At 39.4% G+C, this 23,200-nt stretch overlaps 1 protein-coding gene across 1 annotated transcript; it reads left to right on the forward strand.

Moving 5' to 3' along the window:
• The first annotated feature begins 753 nt into the window (after positions 1-753).
• Positions 754-22,224, forward strand: COCH (cochlin). Its single transcript, XM_062619378.1, is given in 12 exon segments — positions 754-951; positions 953-1,196; positions 1,277-1,321; positions 6,323-6,479; positions 13,620-13,753; positions 14,880-14,942; positions 15,803-15,847; positions 15,931-16,078; positions 16,675-16,778; positions 18,174-18,400; positions 19,643-20,159; positions 20,884-22,224. Coding segments are annotated over 12 exon segments (2,043 nt in total). The 5' UTR covers positions 754-768; the 3' UTR covers positions 21,060-22,224.
• Positions 22,225-23,200: the final 976 nt, after the last annotated feature.

The raw sequence follows: 23,200 nt of genomic DNA on the forward strand, positions 1-23,200 counted from the left end.
CCAGCAGAAGTTAAACAGCAGATGCTGACAGCCAGCACAGAATACGATTTTAAAGCATTCGTTGGAATAAAGGTACTCCTGCCTCTCTTCCTTCCCGTCCATGAGAAACCTGCCCGTTTAACACTCGTGCCAGCTGATCCTTTACGCCCCATCTGCGTGTAAGCATTGAACTACGAGAATGAAGCCGGCTCTGCAGGGGAGGATTTTGTTTGATTGGTTTGCTCTGCTTTTGGTTTTGTTTCGGGGGTGGTGTTTTGGGGTTTGTTTCTATTTCATTTAAGCAAAGTTGTAATTTACATTTAATATTTCATTTAAGCAAAGTTTTGCTTAAATGAAAGGTAGGTACCTGTAATATTTACGCTCACATTTCAGATCAAATACAAAGGATTCAATCAGCTTTTTAGGGATTTTCATCTCTCTGAAAGGTTATATTAGGCTGAAACGCCCCAGTTTTCTCTTTTGCAGCACACTAGTTAACCAGTTAACGCACGGGGCCAGCACCGAGTGAGCAGCGCTGGTGATAGCTCTGCCCCTTCATTCATTTCCGAGGAAGGGGCAGAGGTTGTGGGGAGGTAACTGACAACTCACTCGCATTTCTGAAGGTATCTGGAATAAAGACATCTGAAACAAGGTGTTCCAAAGCTGTAGGTGGAAGGGAGATAGAGGAGCGTGGGGGCAGCTCTGGAGCTACAAACGGCGAAAGGCACGGGAAGATCCTTGCCCCTCCGCTGCCTGTTTCCCGGGCAAAGGGGCTAACGGCTTTGCCCGATGCTCAAGGAAGCCCCGGGGTGCCGTTTCCGGAGGACCAGGGCTGCGCCCGGGTGGAGGGTGCGGCGGGGGAGGGGAGGGCCCGGCCGGGCCGGGCCGGGCCGGACCGGGCCAGCAGCTCCTGCCGGGCCTTGCCCAGCGCCGGGGCCGCCCAGCCCCGCGCCCGCTCCCTCCTTCCCCCCGCCCTGGCCACCGAACCCGCCCCAGTGCTCATGCGCCCCGGGAGAGGTTTAAAGCGGACGCGGTGGCTGCCGTCGGTTGTGCAGCTCCGCGGAAGGGCCAGGGCAGTGCGGAGAGGTTGGCATCCGTGGTGGGGCTCCCTAGTGGGCAGGCTTCGCCGTGCCGTGCCGCTCTCCTCGCCTCCGCTCTCGGTCGCCCCGGGGTCCGGACGCGCTCCGCCACCATGTGGCTTGTCCCCCTTCTCCTCGGTGGGTACCCCGGGGGGCGGCTCGGGGCCGGCGGGGAAGGCGCGGAGCAGCGCCCCGACCAGCTCCCTGTCTGTTCGCAGGCACCTTCCTGCTTTTCAGCCCCGTTCGCGGGAGCGACGGCTCGGGTGAGTTGCCCGCTTTCTTTCCTCAACCTCCCCAAGGGGTTTTCCCTCTCGGACTGTGGCTGCGCGTCCCTCGCCGCCGGGACATGATGGCCCGCGGGGGCGCCAGGTCGCGGTACCGGCTCGGTGTTTGCCAGCGTTGCCGGCTGCAGCCGCCCCTCGCCGGGATGCGCGGAGGGTCTCTGGCAGCGCCTCCGGTCCGGAGCCCTGTGGAGCGTGAGCGCTGCCTCCGGCCGCGCCCCACGGTGTCGGGCTCCTCTGGAGGTGGCCCTCGGGAGAGGCACAGAGGGAGTCCGGGAACGCTCCCAAACGGGGGTAAAAGCCGGTCCTGACACAGGCTGAAGAGCCGTGGTGCTAAGTCTCCCCGTCTAGGAGAACACTGATGGCAAGAGTGAGTGGTGGTGTGTTTGTGTGTGATACAAAGGCACTCCCGCAGTGTTTGGCAATCTGAGGATCTCTGACATACTTTAAACTGTGGAATTGATTAAAAACTTTTTAAACCTGCTGCCCTGCCATTATTTTGACCTGGAAAGCAAAAGAACATACTTAAAATGCCAGGCAGGGCAGGGGCTGTCTGTTGCACTGTGCCCTGTTGGATTGTATCCCTGCTGCCGAGAGCGGGCTCTCCTGGAGCCAGCGGCACCCCAGGGGAACCAGGAGCCACCGGAAGCAGCTGAAGAAATAATGCACCGCAAGCAGTTCGCCTGCCCCATGAAGCAGAGCCTTGCACCAAGGGAGGGCAGGAGCCTCCAGAAGGATGCACTTCCAGACCTGCAGGCCTGGCCTGCAGAAGGTGAGTGACCCTAAGCTTTTCCATTCAGGATTTTACAGTCATTAGGAAGTAGGATTTGCTGATCATTTTGTGTTCAGTCAAGCATTTGTAAAAGTCTTTTGTGCTAAACTGTTAATAGCTACATGTCACAGGAGTGCTATGGCTAAGAAACCTACTTCAACCAGTAGAAAACCTACTCCAACCACAATTCCCTTACGTATTTTTTTTACAGGTGCATTACAGATGAAGTGCCAACAGTCTGTCAGGAAAGAATGGAAAAGTTGTCTGTGGTGCTTCCTCCCAGGGTTAAAGAAGAAGCCATTGTAATCTGAAGGTATCTGGGACCAGCTAAAATAACATTAAGGCAATACTGACAAAATAGAATATTGCTGCTAGGATGTGTTTGTAATATAAAATGTGAACAGTTACTGTGAAATATTGTCTCTTACCATTGTTCCAAGCCTAATTCAGCAGCATTTGGTTATTGAACTAGAGCTTGCAGGAATTCTTATAAATTCTGCTGTTCAAAGTAATGGAAGATCACTAGTTCCCTCAAAAATCTACTGTGTCAGGCTTGTAACTGTGTGAGGAGATCTTAAGGGATTTTATACCTTTCTTTATGCTCCCCCTGAAAGGCATGCAAATACTGCAGAGTTCAGCAGTTTTGGTTACTGTTCAGGAAACTCTAGGGGTGGGTGACCATTGGCATGTGCTGGTAAGCAACTGTAAGTAGATCAGAAAAAGGCAAGTCTCAGATTGAAATTAATCAGATTTTTTAAATCCCGTTGCTCTTGTCTAGATCAAGATATGTACTTAAGATTACATGAATTAGTATGCAACCTGTCATCATGTTCTCCAAAACATACACAGCTATAGTTCTATTAGGAGGTTTTTATGTTTTTTTTTCTAGTATGGATAAGGCTGGTGTGAATATTCCTTCCATAAGATACAAAAAGCACGCTTGTTTTAAGTCCTTTTTATCTTGAGGATTCGAATCTTCCTGTTTTGCAAAGAAACAATACTAAATAGTAAAAGGAATAAGAAACATAATAGGATGAACTTCTCTATTTTGTGCCTTGTAAAGCTGTATTACTCTTAGGAATCCCTAATTTTTTTTGTAATAATGTACATAAGGATTCTGCTTTCCCAAACCAATGCATGGAAACCTAAAGATTAGAGAAGCTCTGATTTTTGGCTATTGACTTTTATTTTTCTATGGTCTTCAAATTAGTAAGTCCTGTCAAAAATTAAATGAGAACTCTTATAGGCAGGTGTAAGAAACGGCTATTCAGAACAAATTGGAGTACATGGGATGAGTCCCCAAAAAGATGGAAACTGATGGCCTGATTGAAAGTGTTGTTATCAGATGGATATTTCAGGAGAGAAGTGAGACTTTGCTTTATTTTTTTTTCTTCTTTTTTTTTAGGTCAACAGTGATAGAAGACATTCATCCTTACACTTAAATATGGCTTAAATCAGGAAGAAATGTTTTTTTTTGGTTTTGTTTGTTTGTTTTGTTTGTTTTTTTTTTTTCCCCTTTGTTTTCTGGAGTACCCTGATGTAGTGTGTTTCTGTGGGGCTTAAAGAGTGTGTGTCTTGAGAGAATGGGATGATGGTCATTTTATCACAGTTCTGAAGGCGTAAATTTACATCACTTAACATAGGTCTCTGGTCTTCAGCAGAGTCCCGAATGGGCAGGAGTTCAGGACTGAGTAATTTCCTGTAAATCAGAAGCTTATCTTTCCTTCTTCCAAAAATATATGGACTTAGAATATTGGATCACATACTTATCCAGAGAAATGCTTCCACTAATACACTTGCATTCTTAAATTACAGTGATTAAAACTCTTGTCTTCTATCTCAGTTACTTTATATATAATCTTTGGCAGTTTCTGTTTGCAGCAGACTACTTCTAGTTTTGTGTTTGATACCTGGTGATACATTAACAGCAAAGAACAAAATCCACTGCATAGATTTTGGTACCCAGTACTTCTCACTTTGATACTGTACCTACTATTCCTAATATTAATCTTGGTTATAGAAACATAGCTCACAGAAAACCAAAATGAAATTGTTGCTTTTTAACTAACAGCTTTTAGTGTGTTTTACCTCTGTGCTGATCCAACAGAGGTAGACTGCTAAAGCCCATAGCTACAATATGTCAGCTCTTCAACAGCAGCTAGGTCCTTCCCTCAGAAGCCCCTCTCTCCTGGTGTAGACAAGGATCATGACAGTCTGCAGGCATCAGTACATAAAAATCCAATGAGCTGGGCTACAGTGGACCTTTGTATTTTCATATCCAGGGAAAAAGCAGCAAGGTTTTGTTTTATTGGGTTTTTGTTTTTTTTTTTTTTTTTGGTTGGTGTCCCGTGTCTCCCCACCCCCCACCCCCCAATGCTATGTAAATATTAGCCTGACACATGACTAGTTACTGAGTACCCAGTGGTGGGAGGAATGCAGATCTCCAAGTGATAAATGGTTTGTAACTGGACATACCTAATGATTGTCTTTGTATGCACAGCTTGCGAAGGGATTCAGTCAAGTTCAGTACATTAGAAATAATAGGTATAAGAGCTGCCTGTGGCATCTTGCACTTTTAGAAGCTTGAAAAAATATTGCAGGATGCATGGCACAAACAGTACTGGGAGAGCAGAGATTACCAGTGATGATTATTGCAGTGATTTCTGCAAGGACATCCATACTCCTAGCTGCTCTTTTATTCTGATAGTCTTGATAGCTGTCATTTGGTGGTTATTGCTTGATTGTTGTCCACTAAATAACTAGTGCAGTTGTAGTACTTGCATTAAAGTATTAGGGGACTCAAACAGCAAAGTAAATTGACTTCTTGTAGCATAACACCAATAATATGGCACTTTTAACAAGGAAAAGGTAGAACTTCTATGTATAAGCATGGTGATTCTGATTCATTTTTCAGACTTCTGTTTTTAAGGCAAATGTGTAGGACTAAATATGGGAAAGGAAGTGAGTAGGTAAGACTAAGTCTTGGAAGAAACTTTTTTTTTTCTTGGATACTAGAGAATCAGACTAAGTCACTCTACAGTGTTTTTTTAGGTAGACAGCTTTTAGTATCATGAGAAGGGAAAATGAAGAAGTATTTACTGCTTTGTTTTGTGGTTTTTGTGGTGTTGTGGTTTTTGTTTTGTTTTGTTTTTTCTTACTCTGGGCTAGATAGACATATTCAAGGCATGTATTTGTCCTGACAAATAGTAACAAAGATTTTTCAAGAAGACGTGATTAGGTGGGTTAACATAATTTCAGTATAGCGTTAATGAGGATTAAATATACTGAAGACTAAAACTACATGGATGTCAACACATATATCTGATTTATGCAGCTAGAATGATCAGACACACTTTTCTGTGCACCTCTGGCTGCAACTGCTCAGCTTTTCAGTTCCAAAGTGGGTGAGATTAGCAGGAGGTATGATCATGTCCATCTGCTGGTGAGGAACAGCATATGCTCCAAATACTTTGAAGTACAAGCAGCTTATGTTGGGTCAGTAAATACCCTCGGTAAGAGTGGAAAGAGTGGGCAGGGAAGCAGGTGAGGGTCAGATCCCTGATCCCTGAAACATACTCTCCTTGGTATGTAATACTGTGGGGTATGTACAAATACATTGGCTGGCCTCTGCCAGCTTTCATCTTAATATTGTGGAAAAATAATGTTCTGGATGCATATAGAAAAGGTTCTTGCACCTTCTAGTGCTCAGCAAGGGCAAGATACGCTCTTAGGAGGCTCAGAATAAATATCCAGCCATGGGTTGAACTTCCAATGCTGAGTCGATGTTGATCAAAGTCAAAACCCTGACCTGCTCTGCTATCAGACCAGCTGAATGCTCTCCTCCAGCCTTGGAGGTCTTTGTCTTGCCCTTCTGTCTCTGCAGTAAGTTTACAGATGTGAATTGTTCCCCCTGTAGTATTCCTTGGATATTGTTTTAATGATGGGTTTGTGTTGTTTGCTTGTTTTGTTTACCCTTCCCACCTTTTTCTGACACTTCTTTCCCATAAATAATCTAAAAGTGTGTTCTTCCTTGTCATAACTGTACATTTGTATGCTCCAAAGATGTCTTTACAGACACAGCTTAGAAACTGTAGAGAAATTAAAAAAAAAAAGTAACACCCACAAAAAAGAAAAACCCACAGAAAGAAAAACCCCAAACCTAAAACAAACCCTAAAGATTTTCAGGTCACAGGTTCTTATTTTTTCTTTAGCTCCCACCGCTATCACGTGCTTTACAAGAGGACTCGACCTTAGAAAGCAGGTAGAAGATGTCATTTGCCCAGCAAACTGTCCTCTGTGGCAATTTTATGTCTTTGGGAATGGAGTTTATGCTTCTCTTTCCAGTATCTGTGGGGCTGCCATACACAGGTAAGTCAGATGACTATTAATCAATGTGTTAAGCAAGTTCATTTACTCTTGCTACACTTTTTAAATCTGAACTGTTTGATGCCATCATAACAAAGATCTTTTTGGACTTCAGGAGTCCTATTCAGTCAATAGAAACATCATTAGGAGAAAAGAGAACACAGAAGAAGAGAATGGTTGGGCAGCTTGCAAGTGTCCTGGGTACCCAAGTTGTGTTTAACTATTCCCTAAAACCACTTTAACTTTCTCCGTAAGATTACTTACATGTCATCCATAGACATGGGGAACTACAGTGTAAATAGTAACTAACTGGAGAATAAAAGCAGATTTGCTTTCAGACTTTCATTTACATGACCTTTTTCCTGAAATGATTGAAATTGGTTTAAGCTCCTGTGCAAACAGACCTACCTGTGATTTGGCTGAATGATTGCTTTTCATCAGTGTTATGTTTTTTTATGTTAGTGTTTCTCTTCTGACAGTTGCTTGATGGGTGTTAGTTTAATTAATGATCTCTTAATTCAGCCAGATACTGGTCTCATTATCTTCTGTATCAACTGAAAACTTAGACTAAGAAAAATATCCTGATAACCCATGTTAAACAGATGTTACCAGGTTATTTTTCTTAGTTTAAGTTTTTAGTTGTAATTACAGAGGGAAAGGAAAACAGGTTGGCAGATATCTTTTTGAGGTTATCTGTGGGGTTTTGGGGGTTGGTTGTTTTTTTGTTGGGGGGGTTATTGTTTTTTTGGTTTTGAGGAAGGACAAAATTTTAATTACTTATTTGCAAGAAAAATTCTCACAAATCAATTTTTAATGAGGAAATGTTGGGCAAAACCAGATAGTGAGATACTTATTTCAGTTGTCTGTGGAAGCCGAACTAAATCCTGACTATCAGCCTACAGGGATTTTTAGACTTTAAGACTTTGAGAAAGATTCTTGTTTATTAAAGAAGGATTTTTAGCTTCATCTATTAATTGGCTGTACAATGTATTTGTTCACTTAGACTTTTCACAATATGCTTCCTACCGCAAAGTAGATTCAAAACTTTGTAAGGTGTTATGACTCAAAATAGGACTGACAATCTAGGAACAGTCATTTTGATTAGACATGAAGAAAAGTCTAACAATAAGGACAGAGACTATTCAGAAACTTATTTAAAGTGTCAGTTTAAATCATCTAACTTTTAGCCAGAATTTTGAAAATCTTGTTATTGTTAGCAGTATTTAAACTTCAAAATAAACTAAAATAATCTGTGTTTAAAAATTGGATTTAATGAGGGGTTTTGAGTAGAAACTTTGGGACTTCCTGAATGCTGTAAAGGAGAGTAAGAGCTGAGGTACTATAGGGGCAGTTAGAAAGGACTTGGAAGGGATTGTGTGGGTCTGTGTGTATTTGTTTTTAAAGCTTAAGAGTTAGTTTGAAAGATAGTTGCATGTCTTCATGTGTGTTTTATTGGTAAAACAGGCTTCTTTTTGATCATTCTGTAAAAAGAATGAATGCCCTATTTAGTGTGCTCTAAGTGTCTTCATGTGTATTTAAAAAAAATTAAATCTCAGTTCTTCAATTTTCCTAGCTTAAGTATTTACAGAAAGCTTGTGAAAGAATGTCTGGATCAAATTAGAGGAATGTGTGTGTGTGTGGTTTTTGTTAAGGTTATCTAGGAAAACTGAGATTTCTTCCCACTGTCTTTTTTTTTTCCTAAGACAGTGTTTCTATTTACTGATGTAGCCATTTATTTTAACATTCCATTTCTTTACTGGTTGCCAAAGATGTCTTTATGTAAAAAAAAAAAAGGGGGGGGGGGGGGAAGGCTCTTGCTTTCAAGACCTTTTTTGAAAGGGGTTTAAAGACTTGAGAGTTAGTTTTGAGCCTCCTGTGCTAGTGGTGACTGTGACTGTTAGAGAGGTCCCAGCAACAAAGCTGGGGGGGATCAGTTCTGTCACAGCTGCGGAACCCTTTTACAAAAGGGGGAGGTACAAGAAATGGAAGATGCAGATTTCTTTTCTAGTTTTGCAAAGTCTTCCCTTAGATAATAAAGCACAGACATTTATACATCACTTTTCACTGAAGTCTGTATCTTACAAGCTATATGTGTATTACTGTTCTCCAGCCCAGAAGCATAGGAGTATAGAAAAAAACCCTATATTTTTCCATAGTAAGTATTTATACGAGTTATACTACTTGTGAAATATGCACCCTGTTTGTAAAACCTGCATCTAATAATCTGTCTCCACAGGCACTGTGAGAACAATGAGAGCTCTAACAGCAATGAAGGGGTTGAAATATATTCCCCCTTCTAATCTGTGTCTTCCAGTAAGGATGTAAATTAACAGTGTTCAAGCATTATGAATATGACAGTGTGTAAACTGTTTTGAAAAAGCAAGAATATAGGTGAAAATATTCTATTTAGGAGAACTGCTGTTTTGAGGACTACTTTTGAGTTGGGAGATGTTAGTCCTGTTGGCCTTTCATACTTGGAACTAGATTTACTAACTGAGAATATTTTGGTTTTGCTGCAACTATTAGCAGCCATAAATGCTATCCGTGGTAAAAAAGGATTGAAGAATGGAGGAGAGGCAATAGATTTTTAGTTCTCAGCTAATTTCAGTGCAGACTATAAAGTCCAACAAAAACATACAAAGTACTTGTTCCTTCTTGCTCTCTGTTGCAATGGCTAAACTCCATATTGCTGTCAAAGTAATTTGAAGAAGATACTACTAATGGGTAATCACCATAATTTGCTGTTACCATAATGTAATTAGATATGCACTTTGAGAATTTTGTGAATTTCTTCCAAATAAGTGAAACAATCACATCATGTTTCAGACTAGGTATTCCCTACATCACCTTGCATAGTGAGTACAACATAACTATACTTTAAGCATGGCTGAGTGACAAGCTTACACCATTACAATGACTGTGGCTATTACAGAAAGCACGGTCAGGCAACTGCTCACTATTTCCAGCAGCATCAGTCTTGGGAGCAGTGATTATCTCTTTATTTCTTTTTTTTTTTTTTTTTTTTAACACTGGGAATGACTATGTGAGCATGCCTTGGCTCCCCCCTTTGCATACACTTCAGTTTGTATGCCAGGTCGAAACTGAGGCCTGATTCCTTAATTTTATATAAACCAAATAATGCTTATTCCCATGAGCAGTTCCATTACTGTAAGGCAATTATTAACACAATAATTACTATACAATGCATGTAAAGAATTTAGCAGAATTCAGCTATGAATGTTTTGTATTCTACAGATGAATATGGTCTCTGCCTGTTTTAGTTTGTTGTATTTGGCTTTTTCTCTCCTTATTTTATGTGTAATTACTCTCAGGAAACAGAATATTTATTTAATATTTTCTTTTTCTGGGCAGAAGAATAAAAGATTTATTTGTTGGGGAAGAATGGAGAGCCTCCTACAAGGCTGACACTATGTAGGCATGATGAACTGAGTTAAATCTGAGTGATTAATTGGATTAGTAATTGGAAGGTGAAATGAAGAACTAGGTTCTCAGCTTTTGCAGTTCTTTGCTAGTGCCAATTCCACTAAATAGAGACCGAGCCAATGTGATAGGGTTTTGATGCTAAATAGGCATGTAAATTTTTTTTCAGAACCTCCCTAACTAACCGCAGGATGGAACCATTAAACATTGGGGGCCCAGAATTCTGGTGTAATGAAAGTATATTCTGGTATTACCAAGCTGGCCACAAAATCACCTCAAGCATGGATGTCCCTGAGCTGCCCTAGCATTTACTAGAAGAATATTTACAAAAAGGTTGTCTGGCCAGAGGGATTTCTGAGCTGTATATCTTCTGGGCGTATAGCGCCTGCTTCTGCTGCTGAGCCTTCTTTCCTGCCCAAAGCAGTAGAGGTCCAGAGGAGAAAGAAAGAGCATAGCATAGGGAGGCGGAGGGTGCTGGCATGAAACCCTGAGCAGCTCTGTGTCAGTGGCTGAAGGCAAACAGGCAGCAGCAGGAGATTGTAGTTTGGAGAAGAGAAGGATGTGTCTTGGAGTAATGGAGAAAGGTAGAAAATGTGGAAGGATTTTGATGTAGCTGCTGATAGTAGGAAGGAAAGATGGGAATCCAGGTAATTCAGCTGTCTTGTCTGAAGGCTGCAAGGACAGCTGTTTTCATCCAAGGACCCTATAGGAAGTGCCAGATGCTCTCTGTTAGCAATGGGAAGAGGAGCTCGCGTCAAAACGATGCTCTTGGATAGCAAGGCAGGCCTTCATCTTTCTGCTCTCTCTCTTCTGCTGATAAAGTAGATAGCCTACCTATAGACCTATATGATGCATATAATTAGCATAAAAACATACCAATGAAAAATTTACCCAGAGGAAAAAGGTTTTCACCAGATGAAATACCTTGTGTTTCCTCTTTCTTTTAACCAGGGGATGGTATTCCAGCTTTCTCCTGCTGTGTCTAAGATTAGTGACTTCAGTTACATCTATAAGGATCATCTCCCATGGCTGAAGAGTCTCTTTGTGGTGTAGACATCAGTTTTGATGTGCAGGCTCCTTCAAAAAGAGCAGGCCAGCCCTGCATTTCTTTCTCTTGAGAGAGCAGATAAACAGTTCTTGCACTTATTTTGAGGAGGTATATGAAGCTCTAAAGCTTCAATCCACTCTGCTCACTTACCTCAATACATACTTTTAAGTCTGTTTTAGATTAAATTCCTGTATTTCATGGGATATCTTCTGCTGACCTTTGCCTATACGCTTTCTTCCATGAGCTATAGTGTGGTAAGGTACAGGATTGCTTCCATGTGTATCTGCTTTTCTGTTTAATTTGTATGCGTTTTTGAGTGAAAATTACCATTTAGTTATAAGTAACAATTTGTTATTAACAGTGAAGCTAGGCAAGAGAATGGACTGACAGCTTTGTATAAAGTTGCTGTGAAGCAGTGCTGGCAGCAACATTAAACATAGTAAGGATGTGAAAGCTGTTCCTGAAAAATCTGCAGAGTTCCAGTTTAATCAAAACAGCCATGGCATGCAAGTCAGTCACACAGGAGCAAAGAACTTGAAGCAGATTGTAGTGATATAAATCACTCAAGTGCATAGGCACCTCTTCACTCTTTAAATACCACTTTGGATTTACACAGGATGAATCTCGCTTTAAAATCAGTCATAAAGGATTGCAGAATGGAATTTGTCAATCTGATCCAGAATACAAAAGCAGACTGGCAATATGGTTTATTCCATTTTATCAGATACAAGCATGCACTGTGAGTAAATTTGCTGGAAGAAACATCACAAGTAAAACTGACCTGACTGTAAAAGATGGCTTAAACAGTTTACCTACAGGAAAAAAATGGCAAGGAAGAGAAACAATAAAGCTATAGGAATAATAAAGCTATAGATCATGTTACATTCACATCTAGTATCATCTCCCCACCTGCGTTAAAATAGCAGAGCTGTTACATGGAAATGGTGTATCATCCAAAGGCAGTCTAGAGATTTCTGACTTGTGGTGAAAAGCAAAATCAAATGTTTTCTATACATGGACAAGGAGAAAATAAATCCACTTCAGTTTCAGTGGAAAGCTTCCAGATTCGGTGAAGACTATTCAGATGATAATTTTTTTTTTTCATGGAATGATTAATCAAAATGAAGAGACCAATAGACAAATAGAATAAGATAGACAAAATTGGTTACACTGTATTGAAAATAAGCTAAAATTATTGCTTCCAGGAATAATTTTTATGTTAAACTGTCTTGAGTCTTAATTCAGTCAGGGTTCAAAGTTGTGAATCCACAACAAAGGAAGTGGGAAGAGATATTAAGCTCTTTGTGTGAGCTAACTTGGGCATAGACTAGGTTTGCTGATACAAACCCAAAGTAGCAAATATAAACTTAAACTAGAAACTGTTCCAATTACATATATTGTATTTCTGGCACATTTCATAGAATCATTAATAGTTAGGGTTGGAAAGGACCTTAAGACCATCTAGTTCAAACCCCCATGCCATGGCAGGGACACCTCACGCTAAACCATATCATCCAAGGCCTCGTCCAATCTGGTCATGAACACTGCCAGGGATGTATTAAGACTGAGACACTAGTGAAGGCTTGAATGCCAAAAAGAACCAGGTACTGGAGAAGAAAACTATGCTCTAATTAGGTTGAAGTACTTTAAATATATTAATGTGTTATTTTCCCTGAAGATGATCTTGACTTACTGAATTTTCCTGTCATTTAAAAATAACCAGTTAGGGGCTCTGGTCTGATTTTTCTCTCACAGTTTTTTAAAAAAGCTGTAGAGTGCTGTTTGTGTTTGCCAACTTCATAATCTGTTTTTAAACTCATCCAGGGTAATTTAACTGAAGCCCCTCTGTCTATATACTATACACAGTGTTCCTAGATGAGAAAATATCTGTATATTTTGAAACTACTATCATAATCTTTCAAGTTTCAAGAAATATATATATATAAATAAAACCATGGCTCCATTCAGAAATGCAAATCACATTTGGAGGTATGTATCACAAAGGAGGACTGTATTTCGGCAGCAGTCCACAAGGAGATTTATGTGGAAGCTGCCTTTACCACGTATATCCAGGGCTCATATTACCCAAAATATATGCAAGGCTTTCTAAACTCTGGTCTTGATTATTCTACTTTCACAATGTCTTAAAGCAGATTAGACTGGGACCTCTTTTCCAGCAGAAAGCCAAATGGATAAGAAAAATGAACACAAAGGTGCACATTGCTGTGTTTAAATAGTCTTGAAATGGTTCTTTGTCTCCCATAGTACCTGCCCAAGTATTACAAATAATCAAGATTTTACTCCCTCTTAGAGAAGCTCAACATGTAATTTTGGCCTCTGAAAATAATAACTGATCTTTCAGTTACACATAAAGAGTTCTGAACAGTTCTGATGCCTGTCTGGCAGTGTTCAAGGCCAGGTTGGATGGGGCTTAGAGCAACATGGTCTACTGGGAGGTCCCCCTGCCATTACGACTAGATGATCTTTAAGAGCCCTTCCAAACTAAACCAGTCTATGATTCTATTATTGTCAATAATTGGTGTGTTTGTCAAGTATTGCTCTTCTGTGTCAGTCTGAACTCTGCCAGAACTTTAGAATTTGCATTTTCTTGTGATTAAAATGTCTGATTTATAGCAATTATTTTTGTATCTCAGGGGGGTGATCACCAGTGCAGGAGGAGCTGTAAGGGTACAGACTCTTCCAGGGCAGGAAAGCTACCCGGCTGTAAATGCCAATGGGATCCAGTCTCAGGTGCTCACTAGATGGACTTCGTCTTTCTCAGTGACTGGTAGGTGGATCACACTATTTTGCAAACTTATCTGAAATATTAACAGAAATACAGGAAACTTTCAGTGCTCCTGTCAGTAATCACATTTGTTTATGCTCTCTGAGTGTAGTAACAGAAATTTTCACTTTTAATTATCTTCATTTTCCCGTGATTTCCTTAAAATACTGTTTCAGCTAGACTAGCTAGTCTGTAGCAGAAGCAAATACATAAAAATAGATTACAGTTATCTAGAATATAATGGCATGATAGTAGGCAGTTGACAGTGCAGTTCCATGACAGTTTAAGTTTATAAAAGTCAGTGCTTCCATCCTGCTATTGCAGTCCTGTCCTCCTACCACTTCCAGCTATAGTTTTATCCTTTCTCTCCCCCTGCCTACCTTTGTGCAGGCAGTAGCACTTGTCAGGCGCTTCAAAGAGCTTGTGCAGCATTCCCTGTAAAAAGAACGTTGACCTTCCAAGGCAAGGGATAATGCCAACTTAGATGTGATGTGGTCATGAAGCTACAATGTGCTTTTCAGAAGTTTTTCTCTGTGTAGCTGAGATACTGTGCCTATTTGCAAACCAGTTACAGATTGTATAAAGAAGCCTACTGATTATACATGTTGTTGTGCTTCAAAAAAAAGAAGTTTTCTTGTATATTTTTTCTAAGTTTGGGAAATGTGTCTCTCTAATGTGTTCTTATTATTTACATGGGTAAAATTCAGCCTGCTATCTGGAGATACTAGTACACATTGCATTGCATATCAATAGTTAAGAACTTGGAATTACAGGTGCTTTTGGTGAGGGTGTAAGTGAAATCCACTTCTCAAGATCAAGTCCTGAGTTTATCTGCTAGAAATAATGGCTACTACAGCTTAAAACTTCTCATCAGTTAAATATGTTGTAATTACTCATAAGCTGCTGTTGTTTCAAATGCAAAAGCTTAGGGAAGTTCATTACCTGTAAAACAAGGAGTACAATACTGGATTACACCAAAGATTTGTCTAGGCCTGTGTACTACTCCTAGAGTAGCTAATAGCAGATGAAGAAGAAAGATTACTGGAAACAAATAGTGTTCTTCAAGCACCTGTAATTTCACTTAAATGCATTAAAATACAGTAAATTTATTCTTCCAATATTTGAACAGGTATCAAGAGCACAGCGCTTGAATCAGTTGGACGATCTGTATCAACAGCACGTCCTTCTACAGGTATAAGGTCTTTTCAACAAGGGAAGCCTCTCGTGATATGTTACACTGCATGAATCCCTGGCTAGAATGACATCTTTCATATGATTCATTTAATTTTAAAGAAGAAGACATGCAATATCTGTTCTTGCAGTATATCTTTCACCAGCAAAAAGAGGAACCATTTGTAAATGAGGAGATCGATTCTGATTTCAATTAAAAAAAAAACCCAAAGTTGAATTAATTTGGAAAAGTAATACAGGTAGCATAAAGGAAGGAAAGAGTTCATGAGCTCATGGGTTATTCATTCCTCTTAGGTGACAGAGAAGACATAGATTTCACATTCTTTCTTACAGAACTGCCTAACGGCTGAGTGATGTCAGAACTTGTGCAGTAAAAATTCAGGTGTTATGTGAATTTCTCCACAGACAATACTGCATTAAAAGGATAGATCAGTTTTTATGAAAGTTAGTGTTGTATAAATACTGGAATTGAGATGTTGTTTGCGAATAGACTGTTTTATAGTTTAAGTCATGGTTTGCTTCCAAAGCATTAAAACTGCATGCTGTACACTAGGATTGCTGAGAAATGGTAGCACTTGGGATAGTGAACTACAGCAATCTACCCAGTTTTCTAGATTTCAGTAATCAATCAGCTAAGCAGGTGTAGAAAGGAAGGTTAAATTGTTTCATTTGAAAAAGAGTATGCTCTAAGGAGTAAAGCAGTAGTAGTGCAAATTTAAACTGATACTGACAATTCCTACTGAAGATAGATTGCAATGTAAATATTGGGGTGTAAGCATTTTGTCATTTGTCTGAGTCTAAGCACTTTTGATCATTCACCTTCTTGTTCTTACATGATCCATGCTGTTTCCTTCACTGAAGGTAAAAAACCCAAGAAGACACTTGATAAAAAGGCTGGAAACAAAGGTAAGAAGCTACTGATTTAACTTTTGAAAGCAAAATCCTAACACTTATTTGTCGGTAAATCTAATTATTTTGGATGTTTGCAGACTGTAAAGCTGATATTGCATTTCTCGTTGATGGAAGTTACAACATTGGCCAACGTAGATTTAATTTGCAGAAAAACTTTGTTGGAAAAGTAGCTGTGATGTTAGGAATTGGAACAGAAGGGCCTCACGTCGGAGTTGTACAGGCCAGGTAAGAACAGATCTATACAAAAGATAACTGAGTGATTAATAAGACAATATCACTGCAGACAATATCACAATATATATTCTGCAGAATGGTATTCAATCAATAGTGGCTGATGAATATCAAAAGAAAGCAGACTTTCTTGAGCTGTAGCACAGGGTTTCTCTATTGCATTTTTCATCATTAAAATCTATTCCTCTCCCCTGCCTTTAGACAACTATACAGTAGATGGCTGATTCTAATTTAATTACCTAGACTTGCTTTCATAGTCACTAGAAAGATGTTGAGCATTTAGCATTTAGCATCTGGCATGTTCAAGTTTTTTTCCTGTATATATTCTCAACCTAATGTTTTCAGCTGCTTGATGAACCTAAGAATCATCCTGTTCTTAATTCACCCACCCAGGTAAATAATTCATCTTGCTAAGGACTGTGAGAATTAAGTGAGGAGCATACTTCTACTTTAGTAGATATATTAAAGATATAGAGAAGACCTTATATTACCAAGATCAGAATGACTCAAAGTTTACTTTAGTTTGCTAATGCTATAGCAGTATGAAAAGTGAACTACACACTTAATTACTCAGTTTTATTTTTCCACAGTGAACATCCAAAAATTGAATTCTATCTGAAAAACTTCACTGCTGCAAAAGAAGTTTTGTTTGCCATAAAGGAATTGGGGTTCAGAGGAGGCAATTCTAATACAGGTGATTACATACTTCCATGCAAATAGAAATGACTTCTTTACATACTTTTTAATGTATTTATATATATGTGTGTATATACTGAAGTTCCTATAATTCAGTTTAGGTAAGGAAGTGTTTTAAATGCCATACTCGGATTCTGTGGTTTTCCACTAGAACATTGCCACATCTTACACTTCCTTTCCAGAAGCTAGGGTTGCTTATTACTAAATTTTATTAGAGTAGATATACAAATATCACTTCATGGTGTTAAAATCAACTTCCACTAATAATAGGGTGGTAACTTGAGACAGTTTCATTTCTAAAAGACTTAGCATTTCTTTCTTGTTGAGTGGGTAATTAAAGAGTTAGAATAAATTTGGAATAAGTGGCTGTGAAGAGATGTTTGCCAAATGAGGACAACTGAGCATTCCAAATACGTTGCATTTCACAAGCTAAATTTAGGTAGCTCCTCAACTTTCTTCCTTCCAATCTATTTTGCAGGCACTAATATATCTGCATCTTAGTACAAATCTAGACCTGTGGGTGAAAAAATGTCAGTGACTTCTTCCTTAGCTTTATCTGATCATTTCTTGTGGGTGGTTTGGTTTTGGTGTTGTTTTACTGGGGTGCATCAAAAGCAGCGTGATCAGCAGGTCAAAGGAGGTGATCCTGCCCCTCTGCTCTGCTTTTGTGAGACCTCACCTGGAGTATTGTATGCAGTTCTGGTGTCCTCAACATAAAAAGGACATGGAACTGTTGGAACAAGTCCAGAGAAGGGCCATGAGGATGATCAGGGGACTGGAGCACCTCCCGTATGAAGATAGGCTGAGAAAGTTGGGGCTCTTCAGCCTGGAGAAGAGAAGGCTGCATGGAGACCTCATAGCAGCCTTCCAGTATCTGAAGAGGGCCTATAGGGATGCTGTGGAGGGACTCTTCGTTAGGAACTGTAGTGATAGGATAAGGGGTAATGGGTTCAAACTTAAACAGGGGAAGTTCAGGTTGGATATAAGGAAGAAGCTCTTTACTGTGAGGGTGGTGAGGCATTGGAACAGGTTGCCCAAAGAAGTGGTAAATGTTCCATCCCTGCAGTGTTCAAGGCCAGGCTGAACAGAGCCTTGGGTGACATGCTCTAGTGTGAGCATGTCCCTGCCTATGGCAGGGGGGTTGGAACTAGATGATCTTAAGGTCCTCTCTAACCCTAACTGTTCTATGATTCTATGATTTTGAGTTGTTTTGGTTTTTTAACTTACAGATTGCTCAAGTGTCACTATCAAGTCTCCTGGGACACTTTTTCACTTTTACAAAGGGTTAGACCTGCAGTCATAACAGAAATCCCTCACAGTTTCATACAGGAAACCAAATTGCACCATTATGGTATGCATTATTTCTTTATATTGTTTTCCTGTTCAAAACTAGGGAAAGCTTTGAAGCACACAGCTCAGAAATTCTTCTCTTTGGAAAATGGAGCACGCAAAGGAATTCCCAAGATCATTGTAGTGTTTCTAGATGGCTGGCCATCAGATGATCTAGAAGAAGCTGGGATAGTGGCCAGAGAATTTGGAGTCAACGTGTTCATTGTATCTGTAGCAAAGCCCACAACAGAGGAGCTGGGAATGGTGCAAGACATTGGTTTTGTTGACAAAGTAAGAGAGATTACCATTATTTGTTTTTCTGTCATGGGTGTAATTCTGGAGAATTTACTTCACACTAAAATTCTAATGAACTAATTAACATTATAAGAACTTCTTTAAGTAAAGATATTTTTTTTGTGTGTGTATATATGTAAAATATTATCTCAAAACAACCAATGTAATTATGCCTGCTAATAAGTGATTTAAAAGAATAGCGTTAAGGGAGGTTAAAGAAACACTGTTTTTTTTTCCTGCTAAGGGTCTACACAAAGGTACCAGTGTTCCCCACTGCAGTCTTGGCCAAGTTGTAGCTCCTGGAGTTTGTAATTACATGGAGATTCTCAGTGTAGGAGATTCCCCTATCTCAGGTAGATATTGTTAAATGTGTCAAAGCAATGATATGCAGATACATCTCCTGTCCTGAAACAGCAGCCAGGGAGGCGTATCTTTCTATGGATAATTGTTTACTTACTTTCATTACAGTGAGGACAGGAAATAACAAAAAACAAGCAAATGAGCAAGTTCATGTGGAAGATATTAGTTTTGGATGAAGAGTTTTGGATCTTCTTATTCTGTGTAACTTAGAGCAGGAATTCAAACACAGATCACATACACCCATGTGAGCTTTCTAATCTCTAGGTCTTTACTTACTACTCTCCAGTGAGAGAACCTCTCATTTTCCACAGGGAGCTTTTAGATGTCTAGTTTCAGTGGAAATTTCATAACTCAGGGAATGAACAGAATGAAGCACTACAGCTCTGCTGCTTCTAGGCACAAAACAGCTTGCTGCTGATCCCAGTGTATTGCAAGCAGGTCCAACCCTTACATATAGGCACAGAAAGACATGAGTTTACATGGCTGAGGCCTACCCTCCCCTTCTGCATTTTGATCTTAGCTTGATTAGTTATCTCCTTGGAGAACTGATTTAAAATTTAACCCCTTTCTCAACTACCTTGGATTTTACATGCATCTTATGGAAGCCAAGGGAGAAAGAAATTGTACTTTGAATGACTTAGAGCTATATTTCTACCCAACTGTACATCTGTGTTTATGACACATTACAGATTTCAGACTTCAACTGCGGATGTTTGTCCTCAATTTCTTTAAAAACAAATGAGCAAAACCCGATTCCAAATTCTCACCATCAGGTTCCATTTCTAGCCTTCCTTTGAAAGAAAATCATGCAGGTGTCTGATTATCATCCATTCAGCTGCTGTGTCAGTATTCACCTGCTGACTTCTTGTTTTCAAACAGGCTGTCTGTCGAAAAAATGGCTTCTTTTCTTACCAAATGCCCACCTGGTTTGGTACTACCAAATACGTAAAACCTCTTGTCCAAAAGCTGTGTTCACATGAGCAGATGTTCTGTAGCAAGACATGCTACAACTCCGTCAACATTGCTTTCTTGATTGATGGTTCCAGCAGCGTTGGAGACAACAACTTCCGCCTTGTGCTTGAATTCATCAGCAACATTGCAAAGGCTTTTGAGATCTCTGACATAGGTTCCAAGATTGCAGCTGTGCAGTTCACATACGATCAGCGTACTGAGTTCAGCTTCACAGACTACAACACAAAAGAAGAGGTCCTCTCTGCTATTCGCAACATTCGCTACATGAGTGGTGGCACTGCTACTGGTGATGCCATTACTTTCACAACCAGAAATGTGTTTGGGCCAGTGAAAGATGGTGCTAACAAAAACTTCCTCTTTGTTTTGACTGATGGTCAGTCTTACGATGATGTTAGAGGACCTGCTGCTGCTGCACAAAAAGCAGGTAAATGATGTATACTTAAAAGTAGTGGAAGTTGATTCATTCTATTTCTGCTGTGTTGTAAAGACTTTACTCACTGGGGCTGTATTTGCAAACTTTAAGTATCATACCTGTTTTAAATTCAGCAAAATGCAAGCCCTAAGGAACTGTTTTCTGTTAGGATGAAGAAAGCTCCCAATTCCGTGGAGCCAGGTGTGAGTACCCAGGTATGAAAAACATACACCCAGATTAATTTCCCTAAACAGGAGAGAAATTAGTAGACAAAAAAGCCAGATAGTGAAGCTCCAGTCAGTGCCATGACCCAATACAGCATGATGCTTACTCTCCGTCATTATCTAGGAAAGAAATAAGCAGTTTTGGCCAAAAACCTTACTGACTGCTGATGCTTGAAAGCACTGAGCATACACAAACAATCCAAATTTATTTTCAAAATCATTTTAGAGTGTTACCTGTGTTTCAAGACTTAGTAACTGCCACATTCATGTGTGTCACTACAGAAACAACTAAGACACTAGTGCTTGAGACACCCTGTATTTCCTTCAGAATTTTCACTGAGAGAAATCTTCTAATTCCTCATATTTCTAATAATCTTTGACAGACTGAGATATTGTCTGATTGCAGGTATTGAAACTGTTTTTCCAATCCACATTAATTCATGGATGTAGAAATGGCTGTTCTTGTATCCATAGGCAGAATGTTCTTAATAATTTTGGTTTCCTTATTGTAGGAATAACTGTGTTCTCTGTTGGTGTTGCCTGGGCACCTCTGGATGATCTGAAAGACATGGCTTCTGAACCAAGAGAATCTCATACTTTCTTCACTAGGGAGTTCACAGGATTGGAGCAGTTGGTTCCTGATATTATTAGAGGCATCTGTAAAGATTTTTTGGACTCTAAACAATGAAGCAAAAATCTGCTGTTGGTAGTTTGAAACCAAAAATCATGAAATTGAAATAGTCCCTCTCAAGTACAGATGTTTTATTCTTATATATACTATCATAATGCAAGGGAAGAAGAAAGGCTACTTTTATTTCTGTGTTTGAGTCAGTCAAGAATTTATGTGAGGTTGTTAGAAGTTGTACTTGATACTGAAATGCAGAATTTGGCCAACAGTTACTATTTTCAATACATATGTAGTATCCCCAAATTCAAAGCTATGCGTATCATGCACTTAAGGCTATCAGATATAAGCAGAGGAATAATACAGCTCTGACATGTTTGCTGTCACTTGCTAGATGTCTTCTTATGAGTTAAAAATAATACAGTTTTAAATACATAGTACTATCTTCTATAAGCATTTTGTAGTTTCTGTATCTTTTCAAGGAGTTCTGCTGACAGGGTGAAGTACTTCAGTTGCACAACATCCATTATTGCCAGGCAGTTTAGGAAAAGATATGACAGGAGAAGATATGACAGATTGTAGCTAAACAGTCTATTTTTCACTAGTTGAGGTTTTGCTATTGTGAACGATGCTGCCATCTGGTTGGCAAAGTTTACATCAAAAGACATCAAAAGACCCACAGATTTCTGTGGATTGATCTTGTTTGGTTCTTTTGGCATAGATTTTTGAAAGGTATTTAAGGCACAGTAGTTTTTTTGGGAGAATCTGGGTCCTAGCATATTAGCTGATACTACTCCTGCCTACACCACTGAAGTGAACAGCAATATTCCTAATATATCTGATAACCAGATTTTTTTTCCTGTCTACTGTCTTGATTTTATGAAGTTGTTACTGATTAAACAGAGGTAAGAGTCTTGGGCAAAGAGATTAAACTAGACCACACACTGGGAACTGAAAGCATTCATATTCAAGTCCAAAGCCATCTCAGACCTTGAAACCTGATTTATATCATATGACAGTGTAAGTAAAGAAAAAAATAAGCAGACATGTAAGTGGGATTCAGTAGCTCACAGATAACAGTTTTCTAATGCTAATAAAAACATCTTTAAAGATGTGTAAGGTTCTCTGAAGATGAAAGAATAGTTTTCTTGAAAAAAGGCTTTAATTTGATTACATACCTAGTAATGTGTTGATATATTTATACCTACTGGTGTATGGTTAAAATGATGCAATATTCACCATGTTATTCCAGATTCCTGGTGTGAATAACATACTCCAAGTATTCTTTAGAAAAGAAAGGGGTTTGTACGAATAGAATACATAAGGAAAGTGCTGTTCTATTTTCCACTATCAGTCTAAGATTTCCTTTTTTTTTCCTTCCCCTCTGCTATTGATTGTAAAATTCATAGTAGCTATGGAGTGTCACAGAAGGGATTGTACTCATCAGGATTTTGTTGTGCATTTTTTAATAACTTATAACTGGCTATATATTACACTAAACATGAATGGCAATGATGCCTTGTATTTTTCTATTAGTTGTTATCCTTAATTTTGTTATGTGTTTATAGATATGATTATTTTGCTGTTGCTGTATAAATTCATATGCAAAATCACTTTTGCACTTGTGCAGAGGTTTAATTCATTTAGTTTATAAACTTTTAATAGAAATATATATGGCAAGAAAAACTGGGACTGTTGCTATCTGTTTTAATATCCTATAATATAAAAGCTTTTGTGATGAACCTCATGGAGTATAGCTTGAGTAGGTTGCATCTGATGCTGCCTAACAGCCTGCATTATCTTAAATCCCAATTTGCAAAAGAAAAAATCCTAAATCATCCTCAAACAGCAAGGATACTATTTATACAAAATCTTGAGTGAGTCAGTATCAAGGTTTTAGTCACTTCATGCTAGCTATGATGCTAGTTCACTCTCCTGAATACAAATCACATGCCAGCTAGTAGAATCACATTTTTGCTTCCACTTCATTTTTACTATTGCGAAGAAGGGGGCAGTTTTTAACTTATGTCATTCATCCATCAAGACAAAAACGGGTCTGGATCTTTGAAACCCGTAGAGCTAAATGTCCAAATATTTCCATTTCATGGGAACGGTGATGCTGCATTATTGTACCCTTCATACAGCCCGATTACACTGAGGTAGGAAGCATATATTGTTTAAATTTAAAAAGTTTGTGTCAGCAA

Source organism: Pezoporus occidentalis, unplaced genomic scaffold (assembly GCF_034315485.1).
Source record: "Pezoporus occidentalis ecotype Australia unplaced genomic scaffold, CSIRO_AGI_Poc_V1 ctg21, whole genome shotgun sequence".
Lineage (NCBI taxonomy): Eukaryota > Metazoa > Chordata > Aves > Psittaciformes > Psittacidae > Pezoporus > Pezoporus occidentalis.